General features: G+C 40.5%; 1 protein-coding gene across 3 annotated transcripts; it reads right to left on the bottom strand.

Moving 5' to 3' along the window:
- Positions 1 to 633: 633 nt before the first annotated feature.
- ZNF596 (zinc finger protein 596) lies at positions 634 to 14,194 on the bottom strand. Of its 3 annotated transcripts, none has more exons than XM_060136435.1 (7): positions 14,159 to 14,194; positions 7,793 to 8,018; positions 6,174 to 6,256; positions 4,490 to 4,616; positions 3,676 to 3,771; positions 2,708 to 2,799; positions 634 to 2,230 (listed from the first exon to the last, which is right to left on the bottom strand). In XM_060136435.1, exons 3-7 carry the CDS (start codon positions 6,183 to 6,185, stop codon positions 968 to 970), a joined length of 1,590 nt encoding a protein of 529 aa, XP_059992418.1. In that variant the 5' UTR covers positions 6,186 to 6,256; positions 7,793 to 8,018; positions 14,159 to 14,194; the 3' UTR covers positions 634 to 967. The 3 variants fall into 3 exon arrangements, with proteins under 3 accessions (XP_059992418.1, XP_059992416.1, XP_059992415.1); XM_060136432.1 differs by lacking the exon at positions 14,159 to 14,194 and adding an exon at positions 12,392 to 12,503 and having other exon boundaries at positions 635 to 2,233; XM_060136433.1 differs by lacking the exon at positions 7,793 to 8,018 and having other exon boundaries at positions 634 to 2,233.
- Positions 14,195 to 15,044: the final 850 nt, after the last annotated feature.

Below are 15,044 nucleotides of genomic sequence, written 5' to 3'. Positions count from 1 at the left end.
CATTCTCTTCATGAACTCAGTTTTTGAATTAGTCCATTCTGTCTGATAAAAGTGTAGCTAGCTCTGCTTTTATGATTTCCATTTATGTGGAATATGTTTTCCCATCCCTTCACTTTGAGTCCATATGTATCCCCCAGAAAAACATGGGATAAATGAATTATAAGCATCTGTGTTCTCAGTTTTGCCACCTGTGAAACACGGATATTAGTCATGTTCAAATGAGTACCAAGAACCAGCCCTTCTGTTACCCTGGCAGCAGAGAAGCTCCAACTTTTTCTCTCTTAGCCTTCTGTATTTGTATATGGGAGGGGCTGGGACTCATGGGTATCATTCCCAGTTGGTGATTTGTGGATTCATGGTTGTTGTGACAGGGGAATATGGGCAAGATCAGATTATCTTGGCTTCTTTCTGCTCTCCCAGCTTTCTGGGTGTTTTATGAATCACTAGGAGGAGCACTACTTTGTCATTACGTCAATAAGTGTAAACATATTAGGCATTCCAGAAATGGGATATTCCAAATGTCTTCAATCTTCTTCATGTACTAATTTATTTCCACTTACTTCTTTTCTTAGCAGTTACCCGACACTGAATCTTCTCATGAATGCTAAGGGTGGTGCTAAGTTAAACGAGAGTGCACAGTGATTACAGGTCTAGAATTTCTCTCTTGTGCAGTTTACTTATTTATTTAGAGGATAATTTATAACTCAAGGCATTTCCACACTGATTACAGACATAGAATTTCTCTGACATGTGATTTATCCATTTAGTTTAACAGTTACAGCTAAGGATGAAGATTCTCCCAAATTCATTCCATTTGCAGTTTCAGTTCTCCCACCTGAGTCCACTGCTAAATGCTTTGTTACATAAGTAACATACATATGGATTCTCTCCACTTTGTATTAACTTTGAGTGGAGTAATAAGGACGAATAAAGGCTCTTATACACTGAATATAAACATAGTATTTCTTCACTGTGCGAGTCCACAATAGTGTTTATACTTTGAAGCTATGGGTGGTGAATCTTCCACATTTACTACCTTTACAGCATGAGTTCTCTCGTGTTGTCTAAGGTTAAAATATTTACTGAAGGCTTTCCCACATAGATAACATTTATGCGGTTTCTCTCCAGTGTGAATTCTCTTATGCAATCTAAAGTTATAACTTCTATTGAAGGCTTTACCACATATATTGCATTCATATGGCTTCTCACCAGTGTGAGTTCTTTCATGTCGTCTAAGGACAGAAGAGTGATTGAAGGCTTTCCCACATAGGTGACATTCATATGGTTTTTCTCCAGTGTGAGTTCTCTCATGTCGCTTAAGGACAGAGGAATCAGTGAAGGCTTTCCAACACAGATGACATTCATATGGTTTCTCTCCAGTGTGAGTTCTCTCATGTCGTCTAAGGACAGAAGACTCAGTGAAGGCTTTTCCACATAGATGACATTCATATGGTTTCTCTCCAGTGTGAGTTCTCTCATGTTTTCTAAGGTGAGAACAATGAGTGAAGGCCTTCCCACATAGATGACATTCATATGGTTTCTCTCCATTGTGAGTTCTCTCATGTTGTCTAAGGTAAGAAGTTTTACTGAATGTCTTCCCACATAGATGGCATCCATATGGTTTCTCTCCAAAGTGAGTTCTCTCATGTTTTCTAAGGTCAGAGCAATGAGTGAAGGCTTTCCCACACAGATGACATTCATTTGGTTTCTCTCTAGTGTGAATCATCTCATGTCGCCTAAGATTATAACTTTTACTGAAGGCTTTCCCACACAGATGACAGCCATATAATTTCTCTCCAGTGTGAATTCTTTCATGTTTTCTAAGGTCAGAACAATGAGTAAAGGATTTCCCACACAGATGACATCCATGTGGTTTCACTCCAGTATGAATCATCTCATGTCGTCTAAGGTTAGAACTTTTACTGAAGGCTTTCCTACATACATGACATTCAAATGTTTTCTCTCCAGTTTGAGTATTATCGTGCTGCCTAAGGGCAGAACTTTGAATAAAGGCATTCGTACGTTGATGACATTCATATGATTTACTTCTAGCATGAATTTGCTTATGTATATTAAAGGATGACAAGTAACTGATGGCTTTTCCAAAATCTTGGCTGAAAAAGGGTTTCTTTCCCACTTGAGGTATCACATACTGAGTCAATGTTAAGATTTCAGTAAATTTTTCTCTGAAATCATTGCATTCCAAAAGATCCTCTTGACTGTGAGATCTCTGCTTTTTGAAAGGAAATGAGAGACTGTTACAGGTTTGCCCACATTTATTCATTCCTTCATTCATTCCTCTACATATAAATTCTAGAGTAATCATTCAGTGACAGACTCCAGTTAAAATTGTCCCTATGTTATTTACATAAACATGGGATATTACTCTCTTGCAAGCATAGATTTTATCTTTTGTAGTAACCCAACTGCAGAGACATCTGTTTATACAGATGTTAAAGACATTATTATGTTTCAGTGATTAGGAATATAAGCCATGATTATATAATTGTCTGTTTATATAAGACCTCAAGTTATGGTTTTGACTACAGGTTAATGTTTCTTCCCTAAAACCAAACTAACTAAAATTTTCTCCTGTGGGAGCCCATGATCGCAACTTTAATTAAATCAGGTAAGTGTGCCAAATTCCCAACTTATTCAATTCCTAGGTCTTCATTTGGAAGAACACGTTTACACCCGTGAAGCTTACCATTGCACTGATTACAGATGTGTCTTTCTTGTAGATATGTTGCATGGATATCATTTCCTGTTTTCTCAGATCATCTTCTCTACCTGAAATGACTGGAAAAAAATAAATCTCTATAGTGGTATTAGGAATTAAAATGGTGAAGAGACCCAATGCCCATTTGTGTATGTTTCAAATACTGACACGTAGATGGCAAAGAATGTCAAATTAAGGAATAGTCTGAAAAGAAAAAAACGAAAGCACATCAAATTAAGGAATATTCTAAAGACAAGAAACACATTATAGGACTATAACAATTGTCATTCTCAGGACTGAAATATGAGAAAAATAAAATGAAGATGGTGGGGACTTTCCTCGTGGTCCAGTGGTTAAGAATCTGCCTTCCAACGCAGGGGATGCAGGTTTGATCCCTGGTTGGGGAACTAAGATCTCACATGCCACAGGGCAACTAATCCTGTGTGCTGCAACTACTGAGCCCACGCACTCTAGAGCCCACACCACAACTAGAGAGCCTGGGAGCCACAACTACTGAGCCCACGTGCCACAACTAGAGAAGCCCACACACCATAATGAAGAGCTCATGTGCCACAACGAAGACCCAGGGCAGCCAATAAATAAACAAACAAACACTTAAGAGGAAGAAAAAAAAAGAAGATGGCAAGCTGAGGAGGAAAAGAGAAGATCCTATTCATAAAACAGGACCATGAAAAGGGACTTTCTGTGAATGTTTATTAGCTCCAGTGAGTATATAAATTTCACCTTGCCTAAAGCCAAAGGCAAAGGCAGAAAAACACGTGAATAGAAAATTGATACCTGCAAGGTATGACATCATCTGAAAAATTTTTCTATGATATTGTCTAAATTTTAAAAATATCACTAAACTTAGATATCTTCATGTGATATTTCTTAGGGCCTATTCACTCACTGACCAGGCTCCTCCTCCTATTGAAGCACAGCTTCTTGGATCTCACCTGGACTCTGGCCTTGCAGAAAACCTAACTCTTCTCTTGAAAGTTGCTCTCCTTGCTCCAAATGGGAAATCACATCTGATTTGTAGAGCTGATTGCCTGTTTGTAGGAGAAAGATGTGGATTTTGAGTTCTGTGCTCATTAACAGTGCATCAGTACAGGGCAGACTAATGAGGAAGAATACAATAACCTCTGAGGGTCAGCACAGAGAAGAGTACGTTGAAAACAACATGTATACTCTTTGACCAGCAAAATGATAGCTCTTGAACTTGTTCCCAAGGACATTAAGAACCTATCACAGCTAATGCCCATGCCCAAGTTCAAGGACAGATTGTGGAATCTGCAATATTTTCATTCTACGGTGTTTTAATATTATATCCAAAAAGAATTCAAAAAATACAGCCTCCAAAAACAATCCAATAAATACAACTTCCAATAAATACACCACAAAAATCTAAGTTCTGTGTGGAAAACAATATATCTGTTATTTTTAACACTGTGATCTGATCAAACCAGTCCTTGCTGTGAAATACATTTTAAAAAATCAACACATTTACTCACCCATACAAAAATAATTCCCACCACTGTTTGAGCATCAGAGATTGAGTAGCAAGAAAGACACAAAATTATGTTAGGAAGATTATACTGTAGTGGGACTGACAAACTAAATGTAAGTAAGAAGTAAAGAAAACTGTGATAAGGTAGTTGTGCGAGTTATGAAAGGATCAAGACAGAGTTTAGAGTAAGAAATGGGAAAGTTTTTCTGCATACTTGTTGAATGAATGCATACATACATAATAAAGAGTAAGAGACTCACCAACTGAGACCAGATGACTGATGTTCTCTAGCATCACATCTCTGAATAGTTTCCTCTGGGATGTGTCCAGTAGGGCCCACTCTTCCTGGGTGAAGTCTACAGCTACATCCTTGAAGGTCACTGATTCCTAAAATATTGTGGACATTGTTTCAGATAGGGCCATCTCTGCCAGGAGAGGATGGTACAGGTGTCAAGCACTAAGGAGGTGGGGGTCGAGTGTACAGAAATCTCAAACGGTATTTTGGGGTCCAATCACATCATTCTCAGTGTTGACATGAACATCTGACTTTCGGATATACCTACAGATACATACACACTCTAGATACATAAAACTTCATTATAAAGAGATAACACATGATGTGTGGTGTAATATACCCTGGAGATTTCCCAATAAGTTTGTGATTATGGCTTCCAGATCATGATTATAACATTTCCACTTGAAACCTTATATCGAAAACAGTCTTCTCAACCAATTTCAAGTAAATCTTTTAAAGGCTTCTCACAAGGGATGAAGTATCTACGATATGCCACTTTTAAAGCACAACTATGGTGGGATTTCCCTGGTGGCGCAGTAGTTAAGAATCTGCTTGCCAATGCAGGGGACACAGGTTTGATTCCTGGTCTGGGAAGATCCCACATGCTGCGGAGCAACCTAGCCCGTGCGCCACAACTACTGAGCCTGTGCTCTAGAGCCCGTGTGCCACAACTACTGAGCCTGCATGCCACAACTACTGAAGCCTGTGCACCTAGAACCCATGCTCTACAACAAGAGTAGCCACTGCAATGAGAAGGCTGCGTACCGCAATGAAGAGTGGCCCCTGCTCGCTGCAACTAGAGAAAGCCCATGTGCAGCAATGAAGATCCAACACAGCCAAAAATATATTAAAAAAAAAAAAAGCATGGCTATGGTTAGATTATTCCCCTTTATGGTCTCAGTTTCTTCATCAGTGAAATGGTTTAATAATTTTCATGAGTTCTGAAAGATCTAATGAGCTAATGTGTAAAGTACTAACTATCTAGCAAATATTTCTTAAATATAACTTTTAGGTTTATTATTCATGAAATGGCAGAGAATACTGAAGCAACATCCAGGATCCTGCACAACTGACTAGAATTCATACAGGTCTTGGGAACAGCAGGTGTAGGCTTTTATCTCTACAAAACCTAGGTGTTCATTATAAAGGATAACTGATTCAGCAGCTCAAGCCAGAGGCTCTGAGACTCCCCCCAGCACCTGTAACACTGGATTGACTGACCTCACCTGTGGAAACATCTGACTCTCTATTGGTTTGTAATGTTTTCCTCCTCACTCATCTTCATCACCAGTATTCACTTCAATCCTAAGTTCATTACAGTTAATAAAGTGGTTAATGACTAATTTTTGGTTTTTTTTGCCAACTAGGCATGGTCTTGATGAGAAAAAGAAAACCTCTCTCATCTCTTCTATGAATACATAGCATTAGTAGAGACTGGAATATCTTAGTGTGATGTTGGGAAGGAGTTACCACTTGATGAGTCCTTGATCCAACATGACCATTCCAGAATTCTGGGGAAACTTAACTGAAGCTCAGATGCTTGAAAAATCTCTTGAGTGTGCTTAGAACATGTGTGCCTGTAGGAGAAATATGTCCATATACTGAAAATAGAGATGCAATTTCAGTAGAAAGAGTAATTTCCTACTTACCTGTGATTCCATCGTAACTAGCTCAGCTGCCAGCTGACTTCTGGGTTTTCACTTACACACAGTCCAAGCAACACGAGGCAAGGCTGAGGAAGAAGAAAAAAGTCATTAGACTCTAGCTGTTCACAACCTCCATATTCACTTATCATGAAGCCCCAGTGCTTCACCTGGAAGTAGCCCCCTGGACAACCACAAGAAACATGCAATGTGCTCTAAGAGAAATAGGGCTAGAGCTCTCCTCTACTAGGATCAAACGCAAGAAGGCTATGACTACTGTTGCTAGTAAAGAAGATATAAATACCTTCAATTTAGAGGGCAGAATGTGAAAAACCATTGAGTTTTGTATGCTAATTAAACCCTGGTGTTCAGAACTGTCCAATCCCCTCCGAATTCCGAACCATAGGGATCCCTGATTCATGTCACATGTGTCCCCACCTCTAGTAACCACTGTGGAACTTCTTAGGTTGAATCATTCTTACTCTGTGCACTAGCAGTTTCTCCAGCTCCGTTCCAGCCCTCTGGTGCCTCAATCCATCCCTACTTTTCCCTTCTTGCCTTTACAATCAAACTAAAAGACGAAGATGCAGTTGCCGAATCCTCACATCCCAGTCACCACTTGACTTATCGTACCGATAATATCTGCATAAATAAATCCAACGTATGTGCCTCAGGCTTTTACCTAGAGCTTAATAAAAAGTATAACATGACCTCTTTTTGGGAATATACTTTTTCCTAGGCTTCTCTAACATCTCAGTCTACAGTCTTCAAAGGAATCTTGTCATTCTAACTCCTTATCACTTGCCAAGAACTTCTCAAACAATATTGTTGAAAGACCTCAAGACTCCATCCTACTCCTTCATCCTTCTCTACTTATGTACACCGCCCAGGTATGCCCACATATTTATTCAATTGCTTCAATTTCTTCCATTACTTTTTCTAAATTGAAAGTGACAAAACTCATATCTGAATTCCATTTCTGAGTTTGCTTTTTTTTTTTGAAACTAACATACACTAGAAAGGAAATAGATCTCAGGACATTATCTCCCACTTTCCCCAAAAATTACTCTTTATCTAGTCTCTAAACTTTTCAATGTCTCCACCAGACATCCAAGGGTTGACTTTTTTTTTTTTTTTTTTTGCGGTACGTGGGCCTCTTACTGTTGTGGCCTCTCCTGTTGTGGAGCACAGGCTCCGGACGCATAGGCTCAGCGGCCATGGCTCACAGGCCCAGCCGCTCCACGGCATGTGGAATCTTCCCAGACTGAGGCACGAACCTGTGTCCCCTGCATCGGCAGGCGGACTCTCAACCACTGCGCCACCAGGGAAGCCCTGCGCCACTGGGGAAGCCTGGGTTGACATTTTATATGCTTTCTCAGAACATCACAAATACAATTTAGCATTGCTACTACTTCTACACTGTTCACTATTATCCTTCATTTCTACTCAGATCCACAAACACAATTTCCTACCCCATATTTATTTCCTTCAATCTGTTTGAATGTCAATTCCTCAGAGATCCTGTCACTGAATTCTTAACAAAATGAACACTTCTCTTCACAAAAAATCATTTACAAAATAAAGGAGGACTATCTCTCCTAGTGAAAATGATCTCCAGTACTCACCAGAACCCAAACAGATGGAAAATCCAGTGAAACCAAATATTTATCGAGGATGCTGACACAACATTCCAGAGTTCAGAGCTTCTTTCTCTTTCTAGAAAATGCATCATTTTGATGGTGAACTCTCTTTTAATGCAGTTGGCAACCTCATCAGTGTTGTAATCCAAATCTGATTAACTTGGGTCCCAATCAAGATAAATGTATCAAGAAATGCCTCTTTAGATAAACCCTGCAGATGAAATTAAGAACAACAAATTATATCCTTTAATTCTGCTTCTTCTAAAAGTCTCAAAAGCAAACTTCATGCCTTTTCTCAGAGACTTCAGGGTTTTATGGATTTTGGTTGTTCTGGGCAGTACTAAGAATCTGCAGCCAAGAGACCCCTTCCTGCTCTTTATTTTTATTTGTAGGAGGATTTGTAATCTACCATCATTTTCTCAGGCTGTGGACATAAGTGTGACTCTACAGAAGTGTAAGTGTTTGTGCTGAATAAATATCTACCGAAGGAAAATATCTTTCGTTTTTACTACCAAGTGAGAAAAAGCTCATCCAGTGTTAGGTCTCTTCAAGTCAGATCTAGCTCATGTCCTAAAAACTGCAAAACCCTACAATCCTCATAATATTAAGGATTTCCAGAATAAATGATCAGTTTCAGGACTGATTTTATTGTAAACAGAATTTAATTATTTTTATTGTGGTAAAATACACATAACGTTTACCATCTTAGTCATTTTTAAGTGTATAGTTCAGTGGTGTTAAATACATTCATAATATTGTGCAACCATCACTGCCATCCATCTCCAACACTCTCTTCATCTTGTAAAACGGAAACTCTGTACCCATTAAACAACTACTCCCTATTCCCCCCTCCTCCCAATGCCTGGAAACCACCATTCTACTTTCTGTCTCTAAATAGGATTTGTTTTGGGGGGTGGGGCTGTGCTGTGGGACTTGCAGGATCTCAGTTCCCCGTGAGAGCCTGAATTCTAACCACTAGACCACCAGGGAATTCTCATCTAAGTAGCATATTTTAAAAAACTGATATTAAAAAGGAAATTAAACACTTAAAAATCTTAAGACATTACTTTATAGAAGGATATTACTTCTGAAGGAAAATCAAGCAATATATTTTCATTTTAGATATAGGCATAAGAAATACTTGATCCCATAAGAAATTCTTTGTAATTTTCTTTTTTAAAATTATACTCTTCTGACAGTAAAAAAAAAGATTTAGTATGTATTACTTTTTATCAACTATTTGATTTTCATGTATTTCTGAAATGGTCTATGTCTTTTCAGCCCATTTACTGCAACATATTTGAGGTAAGTGATGATCTCCCTTTGCCACAAATGAATGTTTCATGTCAACTCAGAGCCAAGACCATAGCAGGGAGTGAAATCATACTGATGAATAAAGCAGAGAGATCACTTGTCCTTATGGAGTTAACATACTAGCTTAGAACAGATTAAAGAAATAAGGGGAAAAAAAGAAATAATGACAAGGATACTCTGTGAACATATACTAAAGTGTTTCATTTGTGGAGGTGGGGAAGCTCTCTAGAAATGCACACATTATTTATGACACCTTAAAAATTCAGTTGGGCAAAAGTTTGAGGCAGTTTTGCAGAAATGGAAATAGGTTCAGAAGTTTGTTTTTTCTTTCTGATTTAGGAACAAGTATAAAATCATGGACACATCATAGAATGTGCTGTACCCCAGGAAATGAGAACACATTGGAAGGCAGGTGAGTGACAGGAAGACCTGGAGAGGGTGTCAGGCAAGTAGATTTCAGGGCCCAAAGGCCACTGTAATTGGATTGGTCCTTCTTCTAAAGCTAATGGGAATTCACTGGAGAACTGAAAGCACGAAAGTGACAGGAAGACTTGTGTTTGTAAATGAGCCTTTTGTTGAAGAATGGAGTTAAGTAATTCAGAAAGGTTTAATGAGTTTTAAGAACTGGATGATGTTTGTCTGGCACAGGGTGTGGGTAGTGAAATTATGGTGGGGGAGGTGGAAGGATATGAGAGAAAAAGAAAAGGAAACATAAACAAAACAATTTTTTGTTGTTTCTCAGATACTGTTGGGCACCAATTACAAGTCAGACTTAGTGCTACGGGCTGGGCATACAGTAAAGCAAAACAATGACATGATTATTGCCTCCACTTAATGCATTTACTATTTAATAAACATAAATATTAAGTTACAATATGGTGTTTCTATATAAACCTAAAGACAGGTTACCAGAGAACTAAACTTATTATCAGAAGGAAATAGAAGTAGGAAGTATCCTAGAAATCAGTGCACTGGGTGCTTGAATCAGAGCCAAGAAAAGAGAGGAAAGGAGAGGAAATTCAAAAATAGCATCAAAGAGCTGAAACTGTATTGATTCTCAGAAGATATGATTTTAAACAAAAAAAGGAATTGGGGAATCCATTTTAACTATCATACCTAATATTTTTTAAAGAGAACAAATCCAATCTTAATATACTGAAATCAATATTTCCTGTTTAGTAACAATAATTTAAAAACTAAGTAAACACACAAAAGCCAGTCTCTATGTACAACAGCAAAATATTATGACTCTCACTTGAAATAAATTTGCAAACCCATGTAAAGAAATTTTAAAATTTTTGAAGACATAAATATGACATGAATAAAGCCTGCCAAACCAAATTCTTAGACTAGAGGACATGGTGACAAAAAAAGTCTAAATAACTGCAGAAATTTGGTGCAACTCAAATTGAAAAGTCATATGCAGAATCTAAAAAAGAATGTATATATGTATATGTATAACTAAACCACTTTGCTGTACATCTGAAACACAACATTGTAAATCAAGTATACACCACCCCCAAAGTCATATGTGATATTTCACATAAAAAATGAGAATTATCCTCAAAGTCAATTTTGTCTCAATTTTGATTAGGGATGAGGATACAGCCAAAATAATTGTGAAAAGGGAAAAAAAAATAGAGACAGGTCAAATTACATCTGAACCTATATTATGTGAAACTTTAAAATAATTTAAATTAAATAGTTGAAACAAACAATATATTATGACTAAATGAACATAATATTTTATACTATGAAATAGGTGACACCTTGCAAAGGAAAGAAAAAAAAGCAAAGGACATGAAGGAAGGATTTTGGTTTCACTTCATCAATGTTATCAGACCAGAGCGTGCACATATGTGTGTGTGTATAATTAAACTATAAACTATAAAATATAAGCAGAAAATAAGTAGAAAAATTCATTTTACATATACATGTCTATAAAAAGCAACAATCATTCAGTCTCTTAAGTAATTAGTAAAATGGAAATTAAAAACAGAGTTGTCATTTTATCCAAATCTATAACCATATATATGTATATTAAAAAAATGTATATATATATATATATATATATATGTAAAATGAGGAGCTTCCCTGGTGGCACAGTGGTTAAGAATCCGCCTGCCAATGCAGGGGACACGGGTTTGAGCCCTGGTCCGGGAAGATCCCACATGCCGCGGAGCAACTAATCCCGTGCACTACAACTACTGAGCCTGCGTCTAGAGCCCATAAGCCACAACTACTGAAGCCCGTGCTCCCAGAGCCTGTGCTCCGCAAAGAGAGAAGCCACCGCAATGAGAAGCCCGCGCAGTGCAACAAAGAGTAGCCCCCGCTCGCCGCAACTAGAGAAAGCCCGCACACAGCAATGAAGACCCAACGCAGCCAAAAATAATTAAAAAAAAATAAATAAATACATTTAAAATGAATCCTGGTTAACTCCTGGTTAACCTCAGGAGTTGATGATGGATGAGGATTTCTTGTTGTGTATTATGTGTGTACAGGGAATCGTGCCAGAATCTATTACAAAATGAAACGTACCATCTCTTGGCCAGCAATGAAACCCCAAATACCCAAAGAGGAGGAACCCTCAAATATCTGTAGAAAAGTCAATTCTTTACAAATCCATGAACACCAAAGTCTCCCTGGGACGGATGTGATGTGAACAGTGTTAAAATCCTCTTACTGTTAAACATTTGGGCTGATTCTATTTTTAAACAATTACGGAATAAAATATACTACATTATGTGGATGAAATGCCACCTTAATTTGTCATGGCTACGTTTCTAATCTCTCCCTTCTATTGCAAATCATTAATATTTTGAGGCCAAATACACAGATTCACTTTGTTAAGCTTCAGATATATTACAAAATCAGGTAGAACAAATTTCCTCTTCTCCATGATTTTTTAGGTATTCCTGACATTAATTCAGTACTAATGTGTGCAGTTTCTTTAATCTTGGTCTATAGTACATCCAGATCTGGTCACTATGCAATCCCTACTGGCAAATCTTACTGACACTATGGTGCCCAGTCCTTGTCTCTAATTAATGTCTGGGCATGCAGCATTTCTCATAACGATCCCCCAAATGGAGCCACTTCACAAGTTCCATGTCACTGGTTGACAGTGAGATAGAATTGGTCTGGAGATAGGAGAGGCCATCAGTGAGTGAGGAAATGTGTTAGGCAGGATATCTGAGAGTCAAATTTTAGCACATCCTAAAAACAGCATTTCAGGAAGGAGAGGACAGAACAATCAACAGATAATATGACCTTTTCCAGATAAAGATTTATTCCTGACTCCTCATCTTCTTCCTCCTCCGAGTGTCTCTCTCAGGCAAGATGTCACTCCTGAGTGTTGAGAATGTGCCATTCAGGTCTTCAAATAACTTATCCCCTTCCTGGCCACAACCACATATGTAGGGAGAAATTCAACATTTGGAAAAAATAGTCCTCTGCTGTCTAATGAACTATCAGGGAGCAGGGACGATAAACTCCTACATGGAGACCAACAGCTAAGTTTCTCTGCCCTTTGCTCCATACACCCTTCTACCCTGTAAAGCCCACACATCACATGGCAGATATGGGAATGTGAGTTGGTGTGACCCTACCTTTCAAGTCACCATCCTCACAGTGTCTTCTAGTACCTGCTGAGCACAGGATCCCCAAGTAAGGATGGGCAGAGGTCTCCTTTTCTCCTATTCCTGAGCTTCCCAGGCTCTCTTCCATTCCTTAACATCCAAACTGCATTGCCCTTTCTCCTCCAGCTCCGTTCCCAGGGCCAAGTGTCATCTCCTCATTGGAGAAATAACTTTGCTCTGTGCTTAGTTTAAAAACTCTTGGTCTTTCCCTACCAGCTGCCTTTGTACTATGTGTGTGTGTTTGGGGGCAGGAAGAGATGTGAACAGGAGAGAGTAACCATTACTGGCCTCACAGGCATGGGGTGGTCTGGACTGGATAGCGGCAAGGCTTACCATTCCCACCCCTGCCCCTAAAGATTCCAGATCATATTTAATTCTCCCGAGCAAGAGCAAGTTCTCTGTCATGTTTTTAATCATACTGATTAAAATCATTTAATTTCTCTTTTCCATAATAAATATCAAAATATACATTTCCATGAATATATCAAAAAATATAACATTAAGAACACTTAATTATCGGCATTGGAAAACACAAAAGTTCAGCTGTGGAAATAGCTCTGAATAATGTATTCATCATGAACAAATGAGGTCTGTGAGAACAAAGTTCTAGAACCATCCAGCCTATCATTCAATATTTGCAAAACAAACAAAAAAACAAAGGGAATTTGAAAAGAGCATATACTTAGTTGGAAACTAGCTCACAGACCAATAAATTAAAAAGTGGTCTCCTTGTTCTGTCTCATCCTCCCCCGCCCACTCGACTTCCACAGGGGTGGAACAAAGATGCTCTGCCCAGAAGAGCACACTTTCCCGTGAGACATCGGGAATGTGGACACACGTTGGTCGGTATCGCCAGCGGATAGGATTTGGGACAGAAGGGCACGGGGTGTCACTTCACAGGACTGATCCCCTGCCCCCAGCCCGGGGCTCTAGGGCCTTTCTGAGGCGTTGACCGCGAAGCGCAGCGATTGGCACGGCCGGGCCGCAGGAGGCCCAGGATGGGCAGGTGGTCTCAGGAGAATACTGGGGTCGGTGGAGTCCCAGGGCCGCGGGAGGGCGCGGCGTCCCGGGCTGCCCCGAGGGGCCGAGAGGGGCGATGCGGGGCGCGAAGGGCGAGAGTCCACGTCGCGAGTGGGGACCTGACACGGCGCGGGTCGGGCCGGGAGAAGGTGAAGAGACCGAAGGCAGAAAGGCCTGACGGGGACGCCCTCGGAGCGATTTTGACCGGAAACGGACGCGGACTCGGACCCGGCAGCCGAGCGCCCGGCATCCCGACTCTCAGGGCGACGCGGGCTGGAGAGGCGAGAACGGGGACCCCCAGAACCTGCGTGTGAAGGATGCGGTCGGGAGGGGGCTGTGGAGCGCGGCTCTGACTCTCAGAGCCGAGGGGCTCACTCACCCGAAGGAACCTTCGCTCCCGAAATCCGCTTCCGCGTCGGCAGGAAATTACGCAATCAGGGCGGGGCCTTAGTCGGGGAGAGGCGGGGCGGAGCAGCGTGGGCGTGGGCGAGGCCTGAGCCTTCCCGCCCAGCTCCCGGCCGTTTCCGGGTCAGCCCCTACCCCGGCCGGACACACCTCCAGCCTCAGCGTTTGGGTGCGTTTGATTCGGCTGGTGTCCGGGGAGCCGGGTTGCTTCCTCGGGGCTTCAAGTTAAGTGTTTCGGACAACTCTAGGTACGAGCTTAGAGCTGTGAGCCCTTTCGTGGTAAATGCTGGGATGTTTCCCTGTTAACACGTTGAAAACGGTTTAGGTCGAAATCCCCTTTCGCGCCTGGAGACTCGTGTCCTGCGAGTGCTCGGGGCGCGACTCGGCCTCGGGCGGGGACCTCGCTGGGTCCAAGTGGGCCGTGGTGGGATCCCGAACAACGTCTGTGGTTCCTGCGCTTGGAATGGGTTATTCAGTTTAGCAAGGGCTGGAATTGTCTGTGCTGGCGATGGAAACCAGAGCGACCATGATTTCCATTTCTGCTCCCGGTTCACCAGAGACGCAGCCCTGGGCTCAGTATCGGGGACTTCATGGGGCCAAGCGTGGATGGCATCACATAATTTGTTGTTAATTTCTAAATATTTTCCCATTTTCCTTATCTGTATTCCCACAGCTATCCGAAAGAATGTTAGTGTTAAAGAAAAAACTTCAGTAATACTTGTTAAAGCTGATGAAATAAATTTATATTTTAAGGCGGGACAAGAAAAAAATTAAACATAAAATTTTCTGTGTTTGGACCTCCTCCCTCCATAACGTGCTGCGTGCATCTGCATTACGTGTTAACCAGAGCTCCTCAAAGA

The sequence above is a fragment of the Lagenorhynchus albirostris genome, chromosome 21 (genome assembly GCF_949774975.1).
Source record: "Lagenorhynchus albirostris chromosome 21, mLagAlb1.1, whole genome shotgun sequence".
Lineage (NCBI taxonomy): Eukaryota > Metazoa > Chordata > Mammalia > Artiodactyla > Delphinidae > Lagenorhynchus > Lagenorhynchus albirostris.
Note: the sequence above shows the minus strand (reverse complement) of the source record. Positions and strands in the feature narration are given on the sequence as shown.

What these genes read in the sequence shown, in the direction of transcription:
- ZNF596 (XM_060136433.1), bottom strand. An exon ending in CAGTCATCTGGTCTCAGTTG is followed by an intron (nt 3,772 to 4,489) that starts GTGAGTCTCTTA and finishes TCCTACAAACAG; the next exon opens with GCAATCAGCTCTACAAATCA. An exon ending in CATCTGTAATCAGTGCAATG is followed by an intron (nt 2,234 to 2,707) that starts GTAAGCTTCACG and finishes CCTTTCAAAAAG; the next exon opens with CAGAGATCTCACAGTCAAGA.